This window comes from Mustela nigripes, chromosome 6, assembly GCF_022355385.1.
Source record: "Mustela nigripes isolate SB6536 chromosome 6, MUSNIG.SB6536, whole genome shotgun sequence".
NCBI classification, from domain to species: Eukaryota; Metazoa; Chordata; class Mammalia; order Carnivora; family Mustelidae; genus Mustela; species Mustela nigripes.
In genome coordinates this window covers 73434837-73459114 of record NC_081562.1, presented here as the reverse complement: position 1 = coordinate 73459114, position 24278 = coordinate 73434837, and the positions used below count along the sequence as shown (strand labels likewise).

The 24278-nt window shown below is 41.0% G+C and overlaps 1 protein-coding gene across 8 annotated transcripts in view; it reads right to left on the bottom strand.

Annotated features, from left to right (window-relative positions):
• DNM1L (dynamin 1 like) overlaps nucleotides 1–7157 on the bottom strand; it is a 49049-nt gene extending 41892 nt beyond the window's left edge. For 6 of the 8 annotated variants that reach the window (XM_059402877.1, XM_059402878.1, XM_059402875.1 and 3 more), the window contains exon 1: nucleotides 6941–7153. In XM_059402877.1, the coding sequence (XP_059258860.1) occupies nucleotides 6941–7042 (102 nt within the window). In that variant the 5' untranslated portion in view covers nucleotides 7043–7153. Of the gene's footprint in view, nucleotides 1–6940 lie in introns of all 8 variants that reach the window. The other 2 variants (XM_059402881.1, XM_059402882.1) reach the window with 1 other exon arrangement.
• Nucleotides 7158–24278: the final 17121 nt, after the last annotated feature.

The window sequence follows — 24278 nt, the reverse complement described above, 5'->3', positions numbered from 1 at the left end:
ATACTGAAATGCGGGGCGCCTGGGTGACTCAGTTGGTTAAGCAGCTGCCTTTGGCTCAGGTCATTTCCAGGGTTCTGGGCTGGAGCCCCGCATCGGGCTCCCTGCTAAGCAGAGAGCTTCTCTTTCTCCCTCTGCCTACTGCTCTGCTTACTTGTGCTCTCTATCTCTCTTTCAAGTAAATAAATAAAATCTTTAAAAAAAAAAAAAAAGAATACTGAAATATCAAAAATCTTTTCCAACCACAATGGTATGAAACCAGGAATCAATCACAAGACTGAAAAATCTGTAAATATGTGGAGATTAGACAACATGCCATTGAACAACCAATGGATGAAAAAAGAAAAAAAAAAAAAAAAAAGCTTGAAACAAATGAAGATAAAACATACCAAAACTTACAGGATGCAGCACAACCAGTTCTAAAAGAGAATCTAATAGTGATAAATGCCTGTATTAACAAATAAGAAAGATCTCAAATAAACAACCTAACTTTACAACTCAAGGAACTAGAAAAGGAAGACTAAATTAAGCCCAAAATCAGTAGGAAAGGAATGAAACAGATCAAAGATCAAAGCAGATATAAATTAAATAGAGACTAAAAACAAAACAAAACAAAATCAATGAAACCAAGAGCTGTTGTTTTAAAATGATAAAAAATACACAGACCTTTAGCTAGGCTTACCAAAAACAAAAATGAGGACTCAAAATCAGAAATAAAAGAGGAGATGTTATAATTATTACCACAGAATACAAAAGATCTTAAAAGACTAATACATATATGCATGTGCAACAGAACACTATTCAGCCATAAAAAAGAAAAATTCTTCTATTTGGAACAAAACAGATGGACCTTGACAGCATTACACTAGCTGAAATAAGTCAGGGGAAGACAAATACCACATGATCTCACTTACATATGGAATCTACACAAAAGCAAAAAAGAAGTCACAGATACAGAGAACAGATTACTGGCTGTCAGAAGCTGGGGGTAGGTGAAATGGGTGAAGGTGGTCAAAGGTAGAAACTCCCAATAAAGTAAGTCCTGGGAATATAATGCACAGTATGATGACTCTAGATAATAATACTGTATTTCTATATGAAAGTTGCTAAGACAGTAAATTTTAAGTTTTCATAAGGAAAAAAATGCAACTATGTGTGGTGATGAATATTAACTAGACTTACTGTGGTGATCATTTCACTATATATGTACATCAAATCATTATGTTGCATTCACGAAATAAAATGCTATATGTCAATTATATCTCAATTATAAAAAATTACGTCAACAGAGTCACATACAGACCAAACAAAACATGTTTTTATAAGTTTTCATTTTTACCTATTACGAATAATGTTGGCTTTCCTCAATAACTGGCTGGAACAGTGTTTGTTTTTCCCAGTGATTTAAATACCCAATATTCACACTCTTTCCAGGAAGGTGAGTGGCTGCATAAATTCCAGTATGGCAAGTCACAGGCAGCTTGCTCTGAAAATATGGTTCACTTGGCACTGCAATGCTTTTGCTTTTTCATCCCCACATATTCCCCAAATTGATTCACTATCTCTGTATTTCCTGATTAGAGATTTGTGTCCCTGGTCTTAGTACCATCTTTTAGTTTCTTCCAAATTGTACTGTTTTAAAATTTATAGTGCTTTGGATTTATATTTTGAGACTGACCCTTTCATTGAAAAGGCTTTATTATATTTTTAGCTTTTTCTCTCTGATAAAAAGCTATCAGATCCAGGATGCCTGGGTGGCTCAGTTGGTTAAGTGGCTGCCTTCAGCTCAGGTCATGATCCCAGCATCCTGGGATCGAGTCCCACATCCGGCTCCTTGTTCGGCAGGGAGATTGCTTCTCCCTCTGCCTCTGGCTGTCACTCTGTCTGCCTGTGCTCACTCGCTCTCTCTCTCCCTCTCTCTCTGACAAATAAATAAAATCTTAAAAAAAAAAAAAACACTTAAAAATCTGAAAAAGCTATCAGATCCAACATCAGTTGGAAATATGTAGTAAATATTCACTCATGACACACTACCCCAAACTGATTCAGTTTTTAACTAAGTTTTTATTTTTCACTGTATAAGACAGGCCTCTTAATTCTTTGATATTAATATAATAGATTAAAATGTATTTTTCTTATTTTTTTTAACTTTTTATTTGTAGTGAAAGCAGCCAGACATAAACCAATCACATATTTTACAATTCCATTTCTATGAACTATCCAGAATAGGTAAGTCCACAAAGATGGAAAGAAGGCTGGTGGTTGCCAGGACTGGAGAGGACAATGAAAAACAGGAAGTCACTGCTTAACAGGTATGAAGTTTTCTTTTTGGGTGACAAAAAGGTTTTGGACCTAGAAGGAGGTGGTGATTGCACAAGACCATGGATGTACTGAATGCCAGTGAACTGTGTCTCTGAATGGCAAGTTTTAGGTTATACAAATTTCACTTCATTTTTAAGTTAAAAAAAAAAAAAAAAAAAAGAAGCAGCACATGAGCTATATAAAGAAACTAGGAAAAAAATAAAAATATAAGTTCACCTAAGAATATTCACAAGAAATCAATATACGAATGAAAACTATGATCAGTATCTAGCATGAAATTACTAAATGTAATGAAATCATCACCTCTATGAACACAAGACAAATGAAGGTATATCCAGGAGGAAAGGGCAAGACTTCAGGAACTAAAATGTAGATAGCAGTGTGGGAGAGGGGGATGTGTGTGCTTTTTTTAAAATAAAGAATTCTAGAATAGTTTAGCACTTTTTAAAAAGATCTTGTTTATTTATGAGAGGGAGACAGAAACATGAGTGGGGGAAGGGGCAGAGGGAGAAGCAGCCCCCACTGAGTTGAGGGGCTCCAACCCAGGATCCTGGGATCATGACCTGGGCCAAAGGCAGACACTTAATTGACAGAGCCACCCAGGTGTCCCAATTTAAAAAGACAGTAACAGTTGGGGAGGATGTGCAGAAACTGAAACCCTCATACACTGATGGAGGAAATGTAAAATGGAATAGCCACAACAAAAAACAATGTGGCAGTTCCTCAAATTTAAACAAGAGTTAACGAACAACCCAGCAATTCTATTCCTAAGTATATACCCAAGAGAATTGAAAACGTGTCCTCAGGACAACTTGTAAACAATATTCACAGCATTATTCATCATAGCCAAAAAGTGGGGAAAAAACCAATATGCATCAATAATGAATGGATAATCACACTGTGGCATATCTACACAATGGAATTCTAGCCATAAAAAGTAATGAAGTTAAATACATGGATGAACCCAAAAAACCTGTTGAGCAAAAGAAGCCAGACAAAAATGGCCGCATATTGTATGATTGTTTATACTGAAATGTCCAGAACAGGGGCACCTGGATGGCTTAGTCATTAAGCGTCTGCCTTCAGCTCAGGTCATGATCCCAGGATCCTGTGATAGAGACCCGCATCCGGCTCCCTGCTCAGTGGAAAGCCTGCTTCTCCCTCTCCTACTCCCCCACTTGTTCGTGTTCCCCCTCTCACTGTGTCTCTCTCTGTCAAATAATAAATAAAATCATTTAAAAAAAAAAAAAAGTCCAAAACAGGCAAATCTATAGAGACAGAAAATAGATTAGTGGTTACCAGGGGACAGGCCGGGAGGGTGAAATGGGGAATGACTGCTAATGGGTACAGATTCTCTCCTGCATAATAAAATTGTTAAAAAAAAAAAAAGTCAGGAATTAGATAGTGGTGATGGTGGCATAACCTGGGAGTATACTAAAACTGAATTTTACACGGGTGAATTTTATGTTATATGAATTATCTTTCCATTTTTAAAATGTTAAATTAAAAAGAAACAAACGGCTGGTTGGCAAACTGGTTATTTAAAACCCAAGATTCCTTTTTGAATTACTAAAGGTGGAATGCTGAGATCACTGAAATAAAAGGTAAAGTGAAAATTTCCCTACTAGCAACTCTGAGCCAGCATCTCAGGTAAATGTCTTGGGTACTGGGATTCTTATACTGGGTGGTGGTTTAGATTACATACTTGGGAGGGCTCACCCTTCAAATTCTCAACTTAAAAAATAGCGATCAAATTTCCCAAGTTTAAGTCTTATCTCCTCCACCTACAAAATACACCATGGTCTAAAAGTGTCAACCTTTTCTCTCCCCTCTTCAGTGCTTTCCACACAGATGCTCTCAACTAGGGAAATAAGAAGACTACTTAGCTAAACCGTAAAAGCTGTGAGTAATCTACAGCTATGAACATGTTTCCCTCTCAACTCCTCCAACAATCTAGGCTTGAAATATTACTTGGGCCATTTTAAAAATCAAAATTTAAAACATTAGCAAGAATGCCACCAAGATGAACATGCTACTGGATGGTAGCAGGTCCTTAGGCTCAGCTTCCCTGTCTTTTCTAGTCTCGTGCATTTTAAAGTTAAAGACACACTAAGATTCTTTTCAATTAAGATCTATGAACCATCTGCATCAGAATCACCTGTGATGCCCAGCCCAACTTAGACTTAAAAAATCAAAAATCTCTGGGGATGGAATCCAGGAACTTATTTTCAAACTAATCCTTACATACACTAAGTTTGCAAATCACAGTTCAATAAAATGGAACCAACAGCCATTTAAGATAATGGTAATGTGTAAGATAGTGACTGTACCTGTGTTATGAAGACCTCTTCACTACTACTGAGAAGTTTACCTGTCAGAACACCTATTATGTCTGGAATTCATTATTGTACAATAAATGAATTCCAGACATAATATGAATGTAATGCATGTGCTGTATAAATGTACAAAACATTAATGGCATGGATGAAAAAGTAGTGATATACTCATATTCAAGTAAAAGAGATTTTCAACATACTAAGGAAAATATGGGAAAAAAGACAGTGTTTGTAATCTTATTTCTTCTGTACATGAATAATAAAGAATTGAATTTCAGCTAATAAAGACATACACAGCGATAAACTTCATTAAATCAAGTTTTGAAACACTAATTTCCCTGGGTGCCTGGCTGGCTCTGTCAGTAGAGCATGTGACTCTTGATCTCAGGGTTTTAAGTTCAAACTCATGTACAGTATACTTAAAACAACAATGACACCTAATTTCCCCTGTGAGTAACTTCAAACATCAACATACAAACACAGCATATACCTATCACTACTAGGATGGTTTTTGCTAGCACACATTAACGACTTTCCTAACAGTGAGATCTTAACTTTTCCACTCCGACCTTCCTAATTCTGCCAACAGGTTTACTCACGGAAATAAACTCAATTTTGTGTAAGAAAAATCCTTCTTGATTTTAAACTATTTATGCTGATACACAATAGCCCTGATTCTTTTACTGCTTCAAGCTTAAAAAGCATGGAGAATCTCTTAAAAGTATATGGAAAGTTTCTGGTCCACAGACAGGAAACATTTCCAAATTACTACCAAAGAAGATTTATTTCACCTCCTTTAATTCTATTTTCAAAAGCAGATCCGTTTTGATGATAGAAGTCCCAGTGTTTTAAAAATATTATCTGTTACAGCGAGCAACAGTCATTCATTCAAAGTATTTATAGAGCACTCAATACATACCCCAGACTGTTCCAGAGCTAGGAACAAGAATACAGCAGTAAACAAAACATGCTAAACAAAAATACTGCTCACAATATTATACTGATGATTTAGTGTCCGATCACTACAAATATGGAGTTACAAGTACTACAATATATGTAGGCAGGAAAGACCAGAATCTGTACCAATCCTACAGCAGACCAAGCAAATATGTTTCTGAAATAATTTCTATTACTATATTTAAATGCAAGAAAGAGTGCAAGATGTCTACAGTTTCCAAGCTCTCCAGTGTTTGAATATACTATAGTAATCTCTCTCATAATTATACTCTACACTAAAATACTGTAACAAGATGTAGCAACAGAAAAAAAGTAAACCAAGTAAAATAGAAAAGATCATTAAGAAATGAAAACACTTAAAATCAATACACCAAGTAATCTCTAAAATGCGTTCCTCTGAACTCTAATAAAAGTCCTAGGAGTCTTTTTAAACTAAGAAAAGCAGCAGGCAGAGAAAATAAAACTTATACTTCTGTCACTTTAGAATTAATTTATTTCTTCAACATTTCTGCATAAAAAAAATAAAAAGTAAGCAATAATAAAAAATAAAAATTAAAAAATCACTAAAAATTATGTTATCTATGAGACACAAAATGGATAGACCAGAGAACCTTGATGCCCACTTTCGATGAAAGAAAAAAAACCACAGCCTACTCAGAAAAACTGGTTATTCCTTCCTCAAACCCAGGTACAGGTAGTTTCGGGGTGGGTTGGATTTTTTGGGTTTTGTGTTTGTTTTGTTGCTTTTTGTTTTTTTGTAACTGCTTCGGCGTTCCCGAAACCAGAACGGATTGCACTGCAGGAAAACACTCTGGTGCCACACAGCTGCGGCCTTCTCAGTCCCGACCCCGCGGTTCCAAAACTGACTCCGCAGCCCCTGAGCAAGGAGGGGAATAAAAAAAACCTTGTCGCCCTAAAACCAACCGAGGAAGGGCCGGCTGGCCCACCACAAGCCCACTGTGGCCCCGCGTGCCCCGCGCGTCCCCCAGGTGCCCTTGCAAGCAGCGGCCCGCTGGGCAAGCCGCGCCCGGTCCCCGCGGACTCCAGTTCAGCCCGCCGGCCGGTCCCTCCCCTAGCCCGCCCCCGGGACCCGCCGGGCCCGCTGCGCCGGCTCCGCCCCTCGTCTCCGGACCGGGCCCGGATTCCCAGGCCCGAAGCAACGCAGCCCGAGGCGGGAAGGCGCGGCAGAGCCCGGGGAGCCCCGGCACCCCCAGCAACGCCCTCTCCCTCAGGCCGCAAAGGCCAGCTGAGAGCCGGCGCTGCCGCAGACCCCCACCAGGCCCACGCCCCGGACTCTGGCCTGGGCGGACGCCGCCCTCGTCTCTTACCTGCGTTCCCACCACAACGATCTGAGGCAACTGGATGATGTCGGCGCCCACCGTGTTGAAGACATCCTGGAGCTTGTTGATAACAGGAATTAGCGCCTCCATGACTCCGAAAACACGGGACCCTCGCCCGCCCGGCCGCGGCAATGAATGGGGCCGGGGCCCAGAGTCCGCCTCCTTCCTCCTCTCCTCCGCCCTCTCCTCGGGAGCCGGCACCCATTGGACCCCGCCCGCCCGCTACCTGCCCCCTCCCGGCAGGCCACGCGCTAAGAGGAAGGTGGAGAGGAACAAAGTCTGCCGGGAGTTGTAGTCCTGCGTCGGAGGGACACGGAGGCCTACGACTTCCAGAAGGCTGAGCGGCGCCAGGCGGGCGGATAGCTGAGAGCTCTGACATGGTTCACCCGCACCTGTCAAAAGAGCGAGGCCCCGAGAGCAGAAGGGAAGAGATACATTTATGTATCTCTTATGTATCAGGGCCCTAACGGGTGTGAAAATGCCGGATATAAATGTGTGTTAACTAGAGCGGAATATCTTAATTATCCAAGATGTCATTTCCTTATGGGGTCGCTTGCTTAAAGAGGGAGGGCTGAAGAATCTTAAAAGGATAGCTGATGCTTCAGGCTCCCCAATCAAATACACAGGATCTGTAGAGTGATACTACAGAAGGCGTGGGGTGCTATTTTGCAAAAACACACCAACCCCTGTTAGAACACGCGGGTTCGCCTAGATTCTTGTAAAAACGTGTTTAAAAACAAACAAAAAAAAAATTAAGAAAATCTTATGTCAAGAGTTTTGGAGGGGAGAGGAGGCTGAGCCCTTGTTCTCTATATTCTGTATAAAACTTCACTTGCTGTGGCCTAATTCCTGGCAAAGCGGAGATCTGGTAACTGCCCTACTTGCTTTTTTTCTAAGTGGGCCCACTGAAACTATTCATGTTTTTCTTTTTTAGACAGATCCTACCTCTCCTCTACTCCAAACCTCCAAATGTTTCTTATTTCGAAGTAAAAGAAGGTGACACTTGAGCAAAGATCTAAAGTAGGTGAGGAGAGGCGTTCCTGACTGGCTCATATGGGAAAGCATCTGTCTTGGGCTAAGGTCAGGATCCCAGGATCCTGGGATGCAGCCCCAAGTGGGGTTCCCTGTTAAGTGGGAAGTCTGCTTCTCCCTCTCCCTCTGTCTCCTCCCCGGATCCTGCGCACTCTTGCTTTTTCACTATCTCTCAAATAAATAAGTTTAAAATTTTTCTAAAAAAAAATTTTTAAAGGGCTCAGTTGGGTAAGCGACTGCCTTCAGCTCAGGTCAATTTCCTGGAGTCCCAGGATCAAACTCCGCATCAGGCTCCCTGCTCAGCAGGAAGTCGGCTTTTCCCTCTGACCCTCCCCCCTCTCATGCTCTCTCTTTCTCTCTTTCTCATTCTCTCTCTGTCAAATAAATAAAATCTTTTTTTTTAAGATTTTATTTCTTTGACAAAGATCACAAGTAGGCAGAGAGGCAGGCAGGGACAGAGAGAGGGGGAAGCAGGCTCCCTGCTCAATCCCAGGACCCTGGGATCATGACCTGAGCCGAAGGCAGAGGCTTTAACCCACTGAGCCAACCAGGCACCCCAATAAATAAAATATTTTTAAAAAATTTTTTTTAATTAAAGTGAGTGAGGAGAAAGCCCCTTTCCCTTATTTTATTTTTCTCCACATGCTACATATTGAACTTGTTTACTTTTTCCTCTTGCTAGATTATTAGCTCCTAGAAGCCAGGGATTTTTGACCATTTAATTTACTGATGCACCCCTAGCATCTAGAAAGTGGCAAACAAGACAGGTACAATCTCAGTCCCATCTAAGTTTACAGTGTAACAGGATGACACCATTATAAATGGGTGGCATGTTATGACTGGGTATCATAGAACATGTAATGGGAACACTTTTTCTACTGAGGGGAAAGAGTGAAAATGCAAGCAAGACTTTCTAGACATCATCAGACTTCATCTCCAGGAGGGGAAGGACCACCTGCAATAGGAGAAGTTGAGCATTGCACAAATACCCCAGGTACTGTTCTCCTGCACACCCCACATTGTAGCCCTGAGGAACATGCTGGATGTTCAGCAGGACACACAGTAAGTACAGAATGTTTTGGGACCAATGAATAAAATACCGCATAAGCTAAGACCTGAGGGACCACTAGCAGTGTTTTGCCTCTTACCAAGTTTTATGAACATTTCCTTCTCATTGTCTTAAGAAACAAAAATTTCAGAAAAAAAGTGAGATTAAAATTTCGGAACCCCAGAAAACAAAAAGCAAATAAGGCATTTATTCCAAATCCCCTTATTTTCTATCAAATACAATATAGTAGTCAGATTTTACCCACTTTGCTTTTCAGTCCTCTACTGATAGAGATTTTCAACTCTTCTTTTTCTCTGAGTGGTTTGTATTCCTTCCAACAGGAAAAAGCAGACAGAGAGGGTAGGCTCCTTGTGAAGCTCCGTGGGCAAAATCAGTAACTGCTTCATAGGGGCAAGGTGGCCTAGGGCAAAAATGATCAAACTACAGCTGCTTTTACCTTATTTGTGACATCAATAGACGTAGTCTTTTCCTTTTTCAAAATTAAAAGAATAAACATACATATATTCCAGGAAAACAAATGTCACGAATTTCGTGTGGCATTATATATTTCCATTGACATTATAAAATATCTCTTGGGAGGGAACATCCAGAGTCTTATAACATACTTCAAGAATAATAGTGACTGCTTTTTAATTGTTTTTTTTTTTTTTTTTCTAGGAGAAATGACCACATGGTCAGTGTTCAAAAGTCCTCCTATTACCATGACCACCAGTTAGGTTTCAGCAGCTTTGTTCAGGCCTTGCCTAGACTCTAAACCATTGAGTTTATCAGGTGCAGAGGAAAAGGAAAGTCTTTGAGACTGTAGAAACAGGAAGTGGTGAGGCCTTTAAAAAGTGTAGCTCTGTTTTGATAACTTAAAAAAATATATAAGGCAGGATACTCTATGTGCAGTGTGTCTCACTGGAGACAAACAAAGCAAACGAATATTGGTTTTATCATTTTAAATTCAGAATATTCTTGCTTGTAGGAAAGCCATTTAGCCAATAAATATGACTTTCCTCATCTAAAGTAGGATAATGTGTTTCTCTGTGGGTTGCTATGAAATCACATTAAGCCATTATCAGCTACTGTCCCCAAAGCTTTAAAAAACAAACTGAACAACTCTTCTCCTTCAGCCATCCCTCCCTTACCATAGGTTTATGCATTAGGCAGGATCATTTGGTTGCAACTCACAGACATTTAACTCAAACCGACTAGCTCACAAAGAAGGATTGATTCGCTTATATAACCAAAGAGCTAGCATGACCTTGGCCTCAAAAATGAATGGAACTGGGGGCTCAGATAGCATCAGAATTCTCTCTACCTCTTAGCTCTGCTTCTCTCTGCATAATCTACTTCATTCTCTCAAATCAATTTATCCTTGCAGGCAGGACAGCAGGCAATGGTGGAAGCTATAGGGATCTCCATGAGCAAGCTGCCTTAGGGCTGATGACTCTGAATGAATCAGGAGAAGAACTGAAACTAGGTTTCTACCATGTTTCCCTGGTGTATGAGCTTTCTATTGCTGCCTTAACAAATTAGACAAATTCAACAAATTGTGGCTTCAAACAACAAAAATTTATTATCTGCCAGCTGCGTAGGTCAGAGGTCCAATGTGAGTCTTACCTGGCTAAAATGATCATCAAGGCTGCATTCCTTTCTGCAGCTTCTACAGAAATGTCCATCTCCTTGCCTTTTACAGATTGGAGAATGCTCACATTCCCTCTCTTGTTCCCCTTCCAACATCTTCAGAACTAGCAGTGTCATATGTCTTTGACCCTTCTTCTGCCATCACATCTCTAACTATAGCCAAGAAAGTTTCTCTGCTTTTAAGAACCCATAATTAGATTGGCCCACCTGGCTAAACTGAGACAGTCTCCCAGCACAGAGTCCATTCCTTTAATCATACCCAGAAAGTTCCTTTTGCCATTTAAATTTCACAGGTTTCAGGGAGTAGGGCATGGACATGTTTGGGGGTGTGCTATTCTGCCTACCACATGAGGTTATGGGATTGCTCTGGAGATGGACCTGACCCCAGCAGGGACATTTAGAAGCCTTCCCTCTGATTTTTTTTTTTCTCTTCTTTCTCAAATATTTTATTTATTTGAGAGGGAGCAGAGCAAGGGAGACAGCATAAGGGGGGGAGGGGCAGAGGCAGAGGGGCAGGGAGAAGCAGATTCCCCACTGAGCAGGGAGCCCAATATGGGGTTCTATCCTCTGACCCTGAGATCATGACCTTAGTTAAAAGCAGACGCTTAACCGACCGAGCCACCAAGGCACGCCCCTCCCTTCAGAATTTTTTAAATTGAATTAACCCAAGAATTTTCTCTGTCTGGTAATGGCATTTTCAGGATGTGAGTCAATGTCTTCAGAAATCATGCTTCCTACCACATGGAATAAATTGGTTTTGGAAAATAGATCCCTTATTTCACCATAAAAAAAAAAAAAACCAACTACCCAAATCCAACATTGTCCCATACTTCTAAATGTACATATATAGACATAATCTAGGAATTCTAATCCCCATATTTAATCACTCCTTTTCCTCCTTGCCCTTTTCACATTATATTATTAAACATTCACTGAGTGCTTGCTGGGGGTGAAGCAGAGTGCTAAGCATTTTACAGTTGCTTTGTGGGACGGCTGTACAGATGCTGAACAGAGGCTTCAGGGATTTATTTATAAAATGATACATTTACATAGCTAGTACATGGCAGAGCTGTGATCAAAACAGGCTATTTGGCCAACTCCTTACCTTTACACATACTGCCTAGTTTCTTCATTCATTCCCTCACTTACTCAACACATATTTATCATGTACCTTGTAGACATATGCGCCAGGCATTATATTTGCTAAAGAAAAGGAGTTACTGTGGACATGACAATAGCATGCCCTTCCCCCCTGGTCAGCAGTGAGCTCAAGGAGGGCAGAGGGGGTGTCTTATACAGCTAGTTATCTCCACTACCAAGTATGATGCTTCATACACTGTATCACTCTAGTGAAGGGGGTGGGTTTCTTCTGCTTTACTTGAAAATTCTGGAATAGCAAGGATTTAAGGATGTCAGAATTGCAGCTAGGATTTGCAGTTAAACCCTGTTGAAACATAGCAGGCTGGCCTGGCAGAAGACTCATCAGAATAGCTGACAAATTACTTTGCTGGGGAGTAGGCTGGCTTTGTTCTAACTCAATATCTCAGATGAGAGGAAGTTCATTTTGAGTTAAATTAATAACTAGAAATTATTAATAGCTCTTGCAGACCATCCAGTCTGCTCAGGCAGACTTTTTTTTAATAGCATAATTGCCCGGTATCATTTTATGCCAACATTTTGATCATCAATCATAGCCAAGCTGCCACTATCCATGCCTTCAAATCGTAGTGGAACATGCAGATCTAAAGTGAACATAAAATACACAACTCTGATGGGGAAGCCTCTTTGTTATATTTTAGAAACTGCCTGTATTTTGGAAAGATGATAAAGAAAACAGCTTGCACTACTCCCTGAGCCTCGAGCTTAACACAGACTTTGTCAGTAGGTGCCGGAAATTGTCCACAGATGGTGGGGCAGGTCATGTGGTTCAGCTGCCAGCAATGAAATCTGGGGAGATACTGACAGCACAGTAGAGGGCAGCGTGACAACACAATTAAGAGTAATGGAGCTGACTCCTCTCCCTAGCTGATGGTCTTCTCCTCCTTTCGCATACACCAGGGGAACTCCGCCATTTTTTAAATCCTCCCACTCTCAAAACATGTATATTTCACTAACTACTAGAGATACAAAGTGACTTTCCAACAACTGAAAATTACACATTAGACATCCCTGCCCTTAAACTACCTTTCTCACTTTGTCTATGGAAATTTCTCACTGGCCTCTTTCCAACTGCATTCCAGGGTCCCAAAATGTTGTTTGACATTCTTAGAAGCTCTGCAAATCTCCTCTATCCTCTGTTTTTCAGGCTTCCTTTATGTCTTCCCTATACCAACTCAATTAGCTCACACTTTTTGGTAAAGAGAAATCAAGCTTTTCAGTCCTTGGTTAGCTACCTTCGCATATCCAAAGGCTTACCAGTACCCGGTGGTAAACAAAAGGGACTTCTACTCGGAATTTCTTCCATTAGGAGCCAGGCCTGGTATAGACTTTGAACATCTTTCCTTCCTAATTGCACAACCAGCCCATCTAACCAATAATGGGTAGCATGAGTAGATTTGAATTTATAAGAACCTTCTTTATAAACATGCTGCACAATTGTGATGGATGATAAAACTTATACATCAGTGACATGATTGTAAAATTAGTGAATAAGATAGTATAGCATAAAGTACTAAGTACATTATGTATAATATATAAAAAGGCTTATCCAGCAGTTGACTTATGTTTCTAATGAATTTTATTGTAATTCTTCTTCAGTTACTGAATTTTGATGAAATGGATGAATAAAGATGGATGGATGAATAAATGAATGATTGACTAGATGTTTTGCATATTAAAAATCCTCTTCTGGGCTAGCCAAAGACTAACAAGTCATTTTAGAACTAGTACAGACTGAGGAAAAGAATTCTGAATTAATCAACCTCTTTACTCCCAACCCCTGATCTATGACCTAGGAGTAATAATATAACGGCTAAGAATGTGACCTACTACCTAGACAGAAGTAAGTTTTTAAACAGAATTAGCAGTACTAGTGAGTTAATGGAAAAACAGAAAATGATGTGCCCAAAACCCAGGGAGCAGTTTCAAATGATTCACAAGAGTAGCAAACACAAAAGCAAACGAAATAAAAATGAAAACTAAAAAGGACTATTAAATACTAAATTAGGTGTTAAGATATAAAAGTGAACAAAACACATCCATTGGCATTCCTCAAAACTCCCTTCTTCTCTTTTCCTCTCCTCAAGAAGAAAACAGGCAAGTGGCCAGAATTAGATAAATTAATTAATAACTATAATTAATTAACATAATTAATAAGTCAGCAAATAGGAAAAAGACTTCGCCTGGGCTTCCTGGATGAACAAATGAATAATAGGAGTTGACCAAAGAGGAAGAGAAAGGACTTTTAAACCAAGCAAAAGGAGCAGCTTGTGCAAAAATGAAGAGGAAGGAAAGCACATGATGCATTCTCAATGCTTTAAATAGTTCCATGTGGCTAAATATAGGGCATGAGGGTCTGTACCAGAGTGCTAAGTGCCCAGACTAATAGCTCGCCAGTCAGAGATGAATTCATGAGAGTGAGGACATAGAGATGGATCCCGAGGGTAAGGGAGAAAATCAGAAGAGTGCAAAGAGACATTATCTTATGAGTTTTATAAAGATCAGACACATCCCACTGGATTGGGGCAAGGTAGGGGAGAATGGGAAACCAGATAGGGAGGAGTACAGTAATCCAAGTCCGAGAGGATGGTAATGTATACTAGGGTGGGAATAATGGCGGTGGGTTGGTGGAACTGGAGAAATTTGGAATAGATGAATTTGTCGAGATAGTATAAAGAAAAAAAAAGAAAAAAAGGCCAAGGGCAGAATGGGCAATAGGAACATCTAAGAGGAGACAGAAGAAGGATGTTAGAAAAACTATAAAATAGTGACCTAAAAACATAAAAAGGAAAAAAAAATTTTTAATGGCTTGTGCAAAATGTATTTTAACCTCTTTCTTGTGGGATTTTCTTTGCTCCAGAAACTATAAACTACATTTCTCAATATCTTTACAACTCAGTGTTCCATATATAATTTTAGTTCCATAAGACAGGTACATTCACTCAAGGCTTAAACTCTGATCTAAATTATGAGAAGATGGACAAGTTACACAAGGCATCCATTTTACTTGTGCAGGTATGGAGGGCATGACGTGGTTCTAGAGTTAACGGTTCTGATGATGCTTTCTGATTCTCAGAGAGTGGCTAAGGTGAGGAGATCCTGAGAGCCAGCTCCTAATTGTAATAAATGTATCAGTAATTCTTGGTGACCAGTTTTTCTGGGAGTAATTCCTAGATGTCTAGCCTAGAGCTCATTTTCAAGTCATTCTAGCAGATTCACAAACATCTAATTCCATGCAGTAAATCTCTCTCTGCATAAACTTGATAGAGTGTGTTCATTTTCTAGGGCTCCTGTAGCAAAGTACCACCAACTCATTGGTTTAGGAAAATAGAAATTTGGAGCATCTGGCTGGCTCATTGTAGATCATGTGACTCTTGATCTCAGAGTCTTATGTTTGAGCTCCAGGTTGTGTGTAGAGGTTACTTTAAAAAAAAAAAGAAAGAAAGAAATATATGAATCTATTGTCTCACAATTCTAGAAACTAGAAACTCAAAATCCAGTTGCCAGCAGGAGTGGTTCCTTTTAAAGGTGGTGAGGGAAAATCCATGCTCTTTTCTAGCTTCTGGGGAACCCAAGTGTTTGTGGCAACATGACTCCAATCTCTGGCTCCACCTTCACATGCCAATCTGCTTTCTGCCTATTCATACCATCCTCTTTCTGTGTGTGTCTGTCTCTGTGTTCAAATGTCCTTTTTTTTTTAATTTTTTTTTTTAAAGATTTTATTTATTTATTTGACAGACAGATCACGAGTAGGCAGAGAGGCAGGCAGAGAGAGAGAGAGAGAGGAGGAAGCAGGCTCCCTGCTGAGCAGAGAGCCCGACGCGGGACTCGATCCCAGGACCCTGAGATCATGACCTGAGCCGAAGGCAGCGGCTTAACCCACTGAACCACCCAGGCGCCCTCAAATGTCCTTTTATGAAGACACCAGTCATTGCTGGATTAGAACTCACTCTAATGACCTCATATTAAGAGAAGACTGAAGGGGGTGCCTGCTGGCTGGCTCAGTTGGTGCAGTGTAAGACTCTTGATCTTGGGTTGTAGTTTCAATCCCCACGTTGGGTGTAGAGATTACTCAGAAAAATAATTTTTAGGGGAGGGAGGTGGGAGGATCGTGGTGGCTGGCTGATGGACATTGGGGAGGCTATGTGCTATGTGAGTGCTGTGAATTATCTAAGACTGGTGAATCACAGACCTGTACCCTTGAAACAAATAATACATTATATGTTAACTTAAAAAATTAAAAATAGGGGCACCTGGGTGGCTCAGTGGGTTAAGCCTCTGCTTTCAGCTTAGGTCATGATCTCAGGATCCTGGGATCTAGCCCCGAATTGGGTTCTCTGCTCAGCAGGAAGCCTGCTTCCCCTCTCCCTGCCTCTCTGCCTATTTGTGATCTCCTGTCTCTTGCTCTCTCTGTCAAATAAATAAAATCTAAAAATAAATAAATAAATAAAATCTTCAAAAAGATAAAAAGAGAAGACAGCAGAAAGATTTTAATTCAAAGGAATTTTAATTTTTGATTACCTCCATAAAGACCCAGTTTCTAATAAGGTCGGTCATATTCTGAGGTACTCAACTTAGGACTTGAATATATCTTATGGGGGAAATTCAGTTCAGTCCATAACAGGAATGATGGAACATATGGTATTCATTAATATTTAATAGTTCTTATATTTTCCAGCTTCCTTTGCAATATGCTTGGAGGCTTGTGAGTGCTTCTCCAAATCACTGTGAGCAGAGGTGGCCTGTGTGTCTTTTGAGCTTTCAGTGCAAAGCCTGGTGCAACCTTTTAGCTCCATTTTCCTGACTTGGCAATCTCTGAGGACAAGGGTTGAAAGAGTGATTTTACCAAAATGGTCAACCCTTAGTCAAACTGGGTCCCTGACTGTCTATGTAGAATCGAGTCCTCTGCCAAAATATAATAGACATGTAGCATAAGCAAGAAAAAAAAATCTTTGTAGTTTAGAGACACTAAGATTTAGAGGTCTGTAGCAGCATTTGGTGTTAATTATCCTTACTATAGCAGCCTAACCTTGATGGGCACATTATTGGAAAAGTTTCTATCTTGGGGTGCAGCTTATGTCTTGAAGTGGGTTTTTTAATTATCTGCAAAAAAAAGGGGGGTGGGTGGGGGCATGAGCTTCTCCCAACAAAGACTATTCAGGGATAAGAGTATGAAAATCTCTATAGCTGTATTAGTCTGCTCAAGCTGCTTAAACAAGATATCACAGATTGGGTGGCTTAAGCAACAGAAATTTATTTTCTCACAGATCTGGTAGCTAGGAGTCCAAGATCAAGGTGCCAGCAAGATTGGTTTATGGTAGATCTCTGTTCTTAGCTTAGAGATGGTTGCCTTATTTTCATTCATAGCCTTTCCTCTGTGCACAAGTTGAAGGAGACAGCTCTCTGGTGTCCCTTCCCCTTCTCATAAGGATGCCAGGCCCATAGGATTAGGATCCACCCTCATGACCATTTAACCTTGTTACTTTTTTTACAGGCCATATCTCCAAATACAGTCATATTGGGGGATAGGGCTTTAACATATAAATTTGGGACAGGTGGGGACACAATTCAGTCTATAATATCTTTGAATGAATATAAAATATGAGGAGCTCCTCACCTCTTATTTTTTTTTAAGATTTGTTTTTATTTATTTGGCAGAACACAAGTAAGGGGAGAGGGGTAGAGGCATAATAAGCAGGCTCCCCACTGAGCAAGCAGCCCAATACAGAACTTGATCCCAGGACCCGAGATCATGACCTGAGCAAAAGGCAGACACTTAACTGACTGAGTCATCCAGGTGCCCCTCCTCACCTCTGATCTCACTCTCTAGAAGGGAGAGTGAGTAGCTTCTTTCTGTTCTTCCCACGTTTTACCATTCAGACACAAATATAATATAAATTAGATTATACTACACCTATAGTTATTTTTTCACTTATTGTGGAAAAAGCTCATTATGATTTTTCTTCACTTATTGCTATATTACAGATATCATCCATATCAGTGCCTAAAAATCCCAAAATACTCTTTCAAACAGGTGAATAGTATTTGCTTGTAAAGATTATGATAATTAAGTTTTTCTCTGGACACATGATAAATCAATTCAAATTTCTTTTTATGGACAATGCTGCAGAAAATTTATGATGATTAAAGAAAACTCACAGAGGAACCGGCTCCAGTTACTAGCAAAGACAGGTTTAGAATTCAGTTCTCAATTTGACAAAACCTCCTTAATTTAGGAGTTCCAATATCTCTGGATTTTTTTTTTTTTAAGATTTTATTTATTTATTTGTCAGAGAGAGAGAACACAAGCAGGCAGAGTGGCAGGCACAGGCAGAGAGAGAAGCAGGCTCCCTGCCGAGCAAGGAGTCCAATGTGGGACTTGATCCCAGGATGCTGGGATCATGACCTGAGCTGAAGGCAGCAGCTTAACCGACTGAGCCACCCAGGCATCCCACAATATCTCTGGAATTAAAAGCAAACAAGAACAAACCTCACACATTTTAAAACGTGACTTTTTGCAGAATTAAAATTTGATAGTTTATTTATCAGGGTTTCACAACTATTTCGCGTCTCTAATACCCAGCTGAGGTGCGCTATTCAATAGATGGTAAAGCCCTGAAGCCAACTCAAAGCCCCAGAAGTATCATTTCTGAGTTTTGCCCACAGGCATTAAATATACATAAACAATCAAATCCCAGGATTAGCAACTCAGAGCCAGTTGTGGCCTGGAACCTAATCTATAGGTTCTCTAAAAGCCACTTTCCTGCCCTCCCCGCCCCATCTGGCCAACTGTGTGTTGGAGATCACGTGTCTCACTCTCTGGATCCCATTATACAACAACAACATGCTGACAACATTTATGTTACTTGTATCACACCCCATCTAGGCTATGTTCTCAAGCTAGGAGATTCTCTAAAGGCTGATTTAGATTTTCTTTCTTCACCTCAAAAAAAGAGTGGTAATAATTTTAAAAATAATGAAATATATAAAGAGGAAGGTAAAAGTCACCTGAACTCTGTTGGCAGCTTATCAAATCCCTTGCTCTGAAGGTAAATACTATTAAAGGTTTCTGGTGTGTGCTTTCAGAAATTTCCCACACATGGGGGAGTCCTATTGTTTTATAATTAAGTTTAAAAAAATAATTTTTTAAGTTTTCACTTAGTGTCTTGTTGGCATCTTTCCAAATCAATGTATATAGCATCACCTCATTCTTTTTAACACCTTTAAATGTATGTATATATGTAGAACACAATTTGTTTATGATTTCATTTGTCTTTTAAATTGCGCTGGTGCCTCAAAGACACCCACACAGAGAGAACTTGAAAGTTACTGGTGGAATGGGCACTAGCAAATGTTCCTTGCCTAGTATAACCCATATATGGGGAAAGACGTGTTGCCTTAGAAGGTTACCTATGCCTCTGAGCTTCAATTTTCCCATCTGCAAAAAGGGACCAACATTTTTTAGCATTGATGAGATAATGCACATAGGGCTACCTGGTGAGGAGGAAATGGCATTTTGGGGGACAGTATACTGTATTCTTTAAAGCATGGGTTTTATAGGCAGACACAACATGCTTGAATTCAAGTTCTGTTTACCAGTTCTAACCTGGAATGACTGATGTACACTCTTTGAGCCTATTTGCTCATCTACAAAATACATGAGAAAATAGCGACACCTAGGTGGCTTGGAGGGTTAAGTGTCTGCCTTTGGGTTTGGTCATGATCTCAGAGTCCTGGGATTGAGCTCACATGGACTCCCTGCTCAGCGAGAAGCCTGCTCCTCTGCCCTCTGCCATTCCCTGCTGCAGCCCCCTCCACCGGCTTGTGCTCTCTGGCTTTCTCTCGCTCTCTGTTAAATAAATAAAATCTTTTTAAAAAGAAAATATTTTATTTACTTAAAGAGAGCGAGCTAGGGAGAGCATGAGTGGGGGGTAGGGGGAGCGAAGCAGGCCCACCACTGAGCTAGGACCCCAATGCGGACTCGATCCCAGGACCATGGGATTATGACTTGAGCTTAAATCAGACGCTTAGTGACTAAGCCACCTAGAACCCCACCAAATCTTTTTTTAAAGAAGTACATGAAAAAATAGCTGTTTGATTCAAAACAAAATAATGCATATAAAGGGCTTACCAGAGTGTGTTTGTCATTAAATGTGCTCAATCATAGTAGCAATTACTGTCAAATGTGACTGCTGAAGCTAGATAAACCTGAGTTTAAATCCGCCTCTGGCAGTCCTTAGATACATGTTCCTGAGGAGTTCTCTTAAAGTTTCTGAATTTACTTTTCTCAACCTACCTTATAGGATTGTGAGAATGAAACGAGATGCTTAGCATCATTCCCAAAACATGGTACATACAGGCACTTCGCACTGTGTTCAGGTTTTTTTTTTTTTTTTTAAAGATATTATTTATTTATTTGACAGAGAGAGATCACAAGTAGGCAGAGAGGCAGGCAGAGAGACAGGAGGAAGCAGACTCCCCGCTGAGCAGAGAGCCTGATGTGGGGCTCGATCCCAGGACCCCGGGACCATGACCTGAGCCAAAGGCAGAGGCTTCAAACCACTGAGCCACCCAGGCACCCCTGTGTTCAGGTCTTTGAATGTGAGCACTCATCAGGTCCTTCCCAGCTCATCATGCACAGATGAGGTGTATTTATTTAATTTATTTTTATTTTATTTTATTTTATTTTATTTTTAAGATTTCATTCATTTGAGAGAGACCACAAGTAGGCAGAGAGGCAGGCAGAGAGAGAGGAGGAAGCAGGCTCCCTGCCAACCAGACAGCCCGATGCGGCGTCTCGATCCCAGGACCCTGGGACCATGACCTGAGCCGAAGGCAGAGGCTTTAACCCACTGAGCCACCCAGGCTCCCCTAATTTATTTTTAAGTAGACTCCACACCCAACATGGAGCTTGAACTCACAACCTTGAGATCAAGTTTCATGCTCTTTGAGCAGAGCCAGCCAGGTGCCCCCAGATAAGTATATTTAAACTGGGTAGCTGTGTTGAAGAGGAGTTTCAAAGTCAAAACCCCTGTGCCCTTTTGCCATTGTGAAAGTCCTTTAAAATGTTTAAAGTCCTTTCTATGGGCTGTTTTACCCAATAGTTCACAGGAAGTGTAATGAGATGTAATGAATAGTGATAAAATGTATTCAAACAGAATGTTAATCATTTAGTCATTTAAGGAAAAAAAAAAGCCCACAGAGGACTTCTTCCTTCAAGGGGTACATTTTCTCAGCAAATTAATTTCTTAAGTTATCAAATAACAGCTAACGCCAATTCTATTTCTCTGTTGAATTTACAAGTTTAGTAGAAACACAAACTATAACGACATGTGGGGGGTGGGAAGTAGTTATGGGAGGCTGAATCACAGCCCAGAGGAATGCAAAACTGAGAAACATCCTAAAAAGTTGTTAAGCTAGAGAACTAGACATAGCTCTGAAAGAAAAGTTCATAGTTCGAGGCCACTTAAGGAAGGGAACTTTCCAATTCTGCTGGTCAAAGGACACATTCCCAGGCCACCAGGATTTAGGCGAGCCATGTGTCTCCACGAGTCCGCAGTTTTCATAGCTGAGAGAAGGAATTTTGCTCCAAGAAACTTATTACTAAATACTACCTACAGACTGAGAACATAAGCAAACTGCTTGACACCCCTAAAGCACTCTGGTTAGATCCCCTTTCCATTTGGACTTAAAGGCGAGCTCTGGACAAGGGGACCGAGGAAAGGAGGAGAGCGCCACAGGCAAGTAAAGGCTCTTGAGCAGAGCTTCTCAGCTTTGGCACTACTGGCATTTCAGACTGCAGAGCTGTTGGTGGCAGGGTGCTGTCTTGTGCCCTGTAGGACCATCCTGGGCCTCTCTGCATTAGATGCAGTAGCACTACTCCTCTCCCAGGGCTGACAAACCGAAAATGTCGCCAGACTCTGCCAAATGTCGCCAGACTCTGCCAAATGTCCCTGCTGAGGCAGGAGAAAGGAGATGGAAGAACAGGCTGAGAGCCGATGCGCTTGGGTGTGAGGAAGCAAACCATAGGAACATACCCTGGACATCTGCCTCCTCCCTTTCTCCCTTTATAAAAAATTTTTTTCTCCTGGGGCACCTGGGTGGCTCAGTGGGTTAAGCCTCTGCCTTCGGCCCAGGTCATGATCCCAGGGTCCTGGGATCGAGCCCCACATCGGGCTCTCTCCTTGGCGGGGAGCCTGCTTCTCCCTCTCTCTCTCTCTCTCTGCCTGCCTCTCTGCCTACTTGTGACCTCTCTGTCTCTCTCTGTCAAATAAACAAATAAAATCTTAAAAAAAAATTTTTTTTTCTCCTTTATAAACATTTTACCTTTTTAGAAAGGTTCTTTATGAATCCGTTAAAAGATCCCTTATGGATCTTCTGCAGTTGGAGAGCTATTTCTGTTTTCATCCTAGTCACCCCATGACAGGTTGTGACATACCCGAGACCGTTGGTGAAGCCCTTCTGCATCTGGGAGGTGAGCAGGATGGCAGGAGGGCGCAGGTCCGAGCCGTGAGGTCTCATCCGGGCAAGGCTTGTGGTATTCAGCCTGAGAGCAACACTGAAAACTAACTTGCTTACCTCAATTTTGACTATCACCGTGTCTCTTAAAAATGGAGGTGAGCAGGTAGAGGAAGAAGGGGGTGAATCAGAATCATCTGGGAGAAAATGATATAACCCTGTCCACCACCTGCAGGCATAGCCCCAGGCACATCAAACATGCCAGCAGGCGCATGCGCGGGATGGGTGTGCCTGTTTGCAACTCTCTCCTCGAGGAAGAACCACCTGCCTTAAGAAGTTTTCTACGACACCTAACCTCAGTCACAGGTGGGCTCTCAATAACAAGTTAAAGATGTTCCTTGGGGATCCTGACTGTTTCTGTTAGAAGAGCATGGCATGCTTGATCTCGAGACTGTGAGTTCCCGCCCTACACTGGGTGTAGAGATTACCGAAATAAATCAATAAACTTAAAAAGAATGTTCCTTAAAGCATTATCTTAACTAGTGAAAAATAGGATGTAGGAGATTTGCTGAACAGGTTGTGGAGGAGTAAAAACGAAAGAATTCATATAAAGTTCCTAGAATAGTGCTCAGCACATAGTGAGCCCTCAAATGCTTGCTATGACTATGAAAAACTGCTTTTGGAGGTAGGGAAGTGCTTAGGGTATGACGTTGAATGAAAATAATAAGACCCCAGGCTATAAATAGTGGATCCCTATGTTTGTTTGTTTTTTTAAGATTTTATTTATTTATTTAACAGAGAGCACAAGCAAGCAGAGCAACAGGCAGAGGGAGAGAGAGAAGCAGGCTCTCTGCTGAGCAGGAAGCCCGATGTGGGGTTGGATCCCAAGACCCCGGAACCATGGCCTGAGCCGAAGGCAGCTGCTTAACCAACTGAGCCACATAGGCACCCCGGATCCCTTGTGTTTTAAAGAGATACCCATAATCTGGGGATCCCAACTCAAGACTGAGCTGTGACAGTCTCTCTCTTAGATTTCATTATGACTGGTGGGAGACACACTTGAAGAATTTCCTCTGGTATTAAGGAGAAATAAGAGAACAGAAAGACAACTGGGAGGATCATAGAGCAGCTGGGTTAGGAACTGTCTCCTTCCTAACAGTTCCGGAGCTGGATTAAGGGACGGGGGGAGCAGGTGAGCCATCTTGTTGCCATTGCACAAGGGATGCTAAAGAATCAGTGAGCACTAGCCATAGTAGAAAACAGTGTTTTGGGGGAAACTTGTATTTACCAAAACTCTCAGAGTACCAAATGTGGTTAAAGTCACTTGTCACAGTTTGAAACCCCCAGGGGGCGCGGGTGAGTAAATGATCCCTACACCGCTTTCTAGTGAAACTGGGTCCAGCTGATTTTGGTCTTTTCATTTTGTGAATAGTAAGTATATGCAGCTCTTTTGCCAAAACTGGAGAGCCCAGAACACAATAGAAGAGGTTGCCAACTGCCCCCAGAAGTCTTACTTCTCTGTCCTTCCTTCTTTCTCTAAGTAAATGTTAAGCAAGTATTTAAAAGTATTAGTTTTAAAAGGCACCAAATTAATACTTTCCCTGGAGCCTGTACCTTCCATCTGGCCCTGATCCTAGGCCCACCCCTCTTCAGAGCTCATAAAGACCAAGATTATTGGCAGAAACTGAAGAATTTTTATTTGTTGCATTTCGGTTGTTATGTTGGCCAAGGAATCTGTTGCATACTAAGATCTGAGAGACTTGCGTCCTATAACTGGGGCTTAGATGACAAATACTAAGGCAAACTTTGGGCAGGGGAATCTCTCTGCCTGGCCACCGTCACTGCCCCAAACTCTGGCAAGTGACTGTTACTAATGGTTGTATAATTGTAGGGGGATGGCAGCATTTCCTTAATAATGGCATGTTTCTTCTTAATTTCTGACTCTATTTTTAGACTTACGAAAAAATGGAAGATACAGAG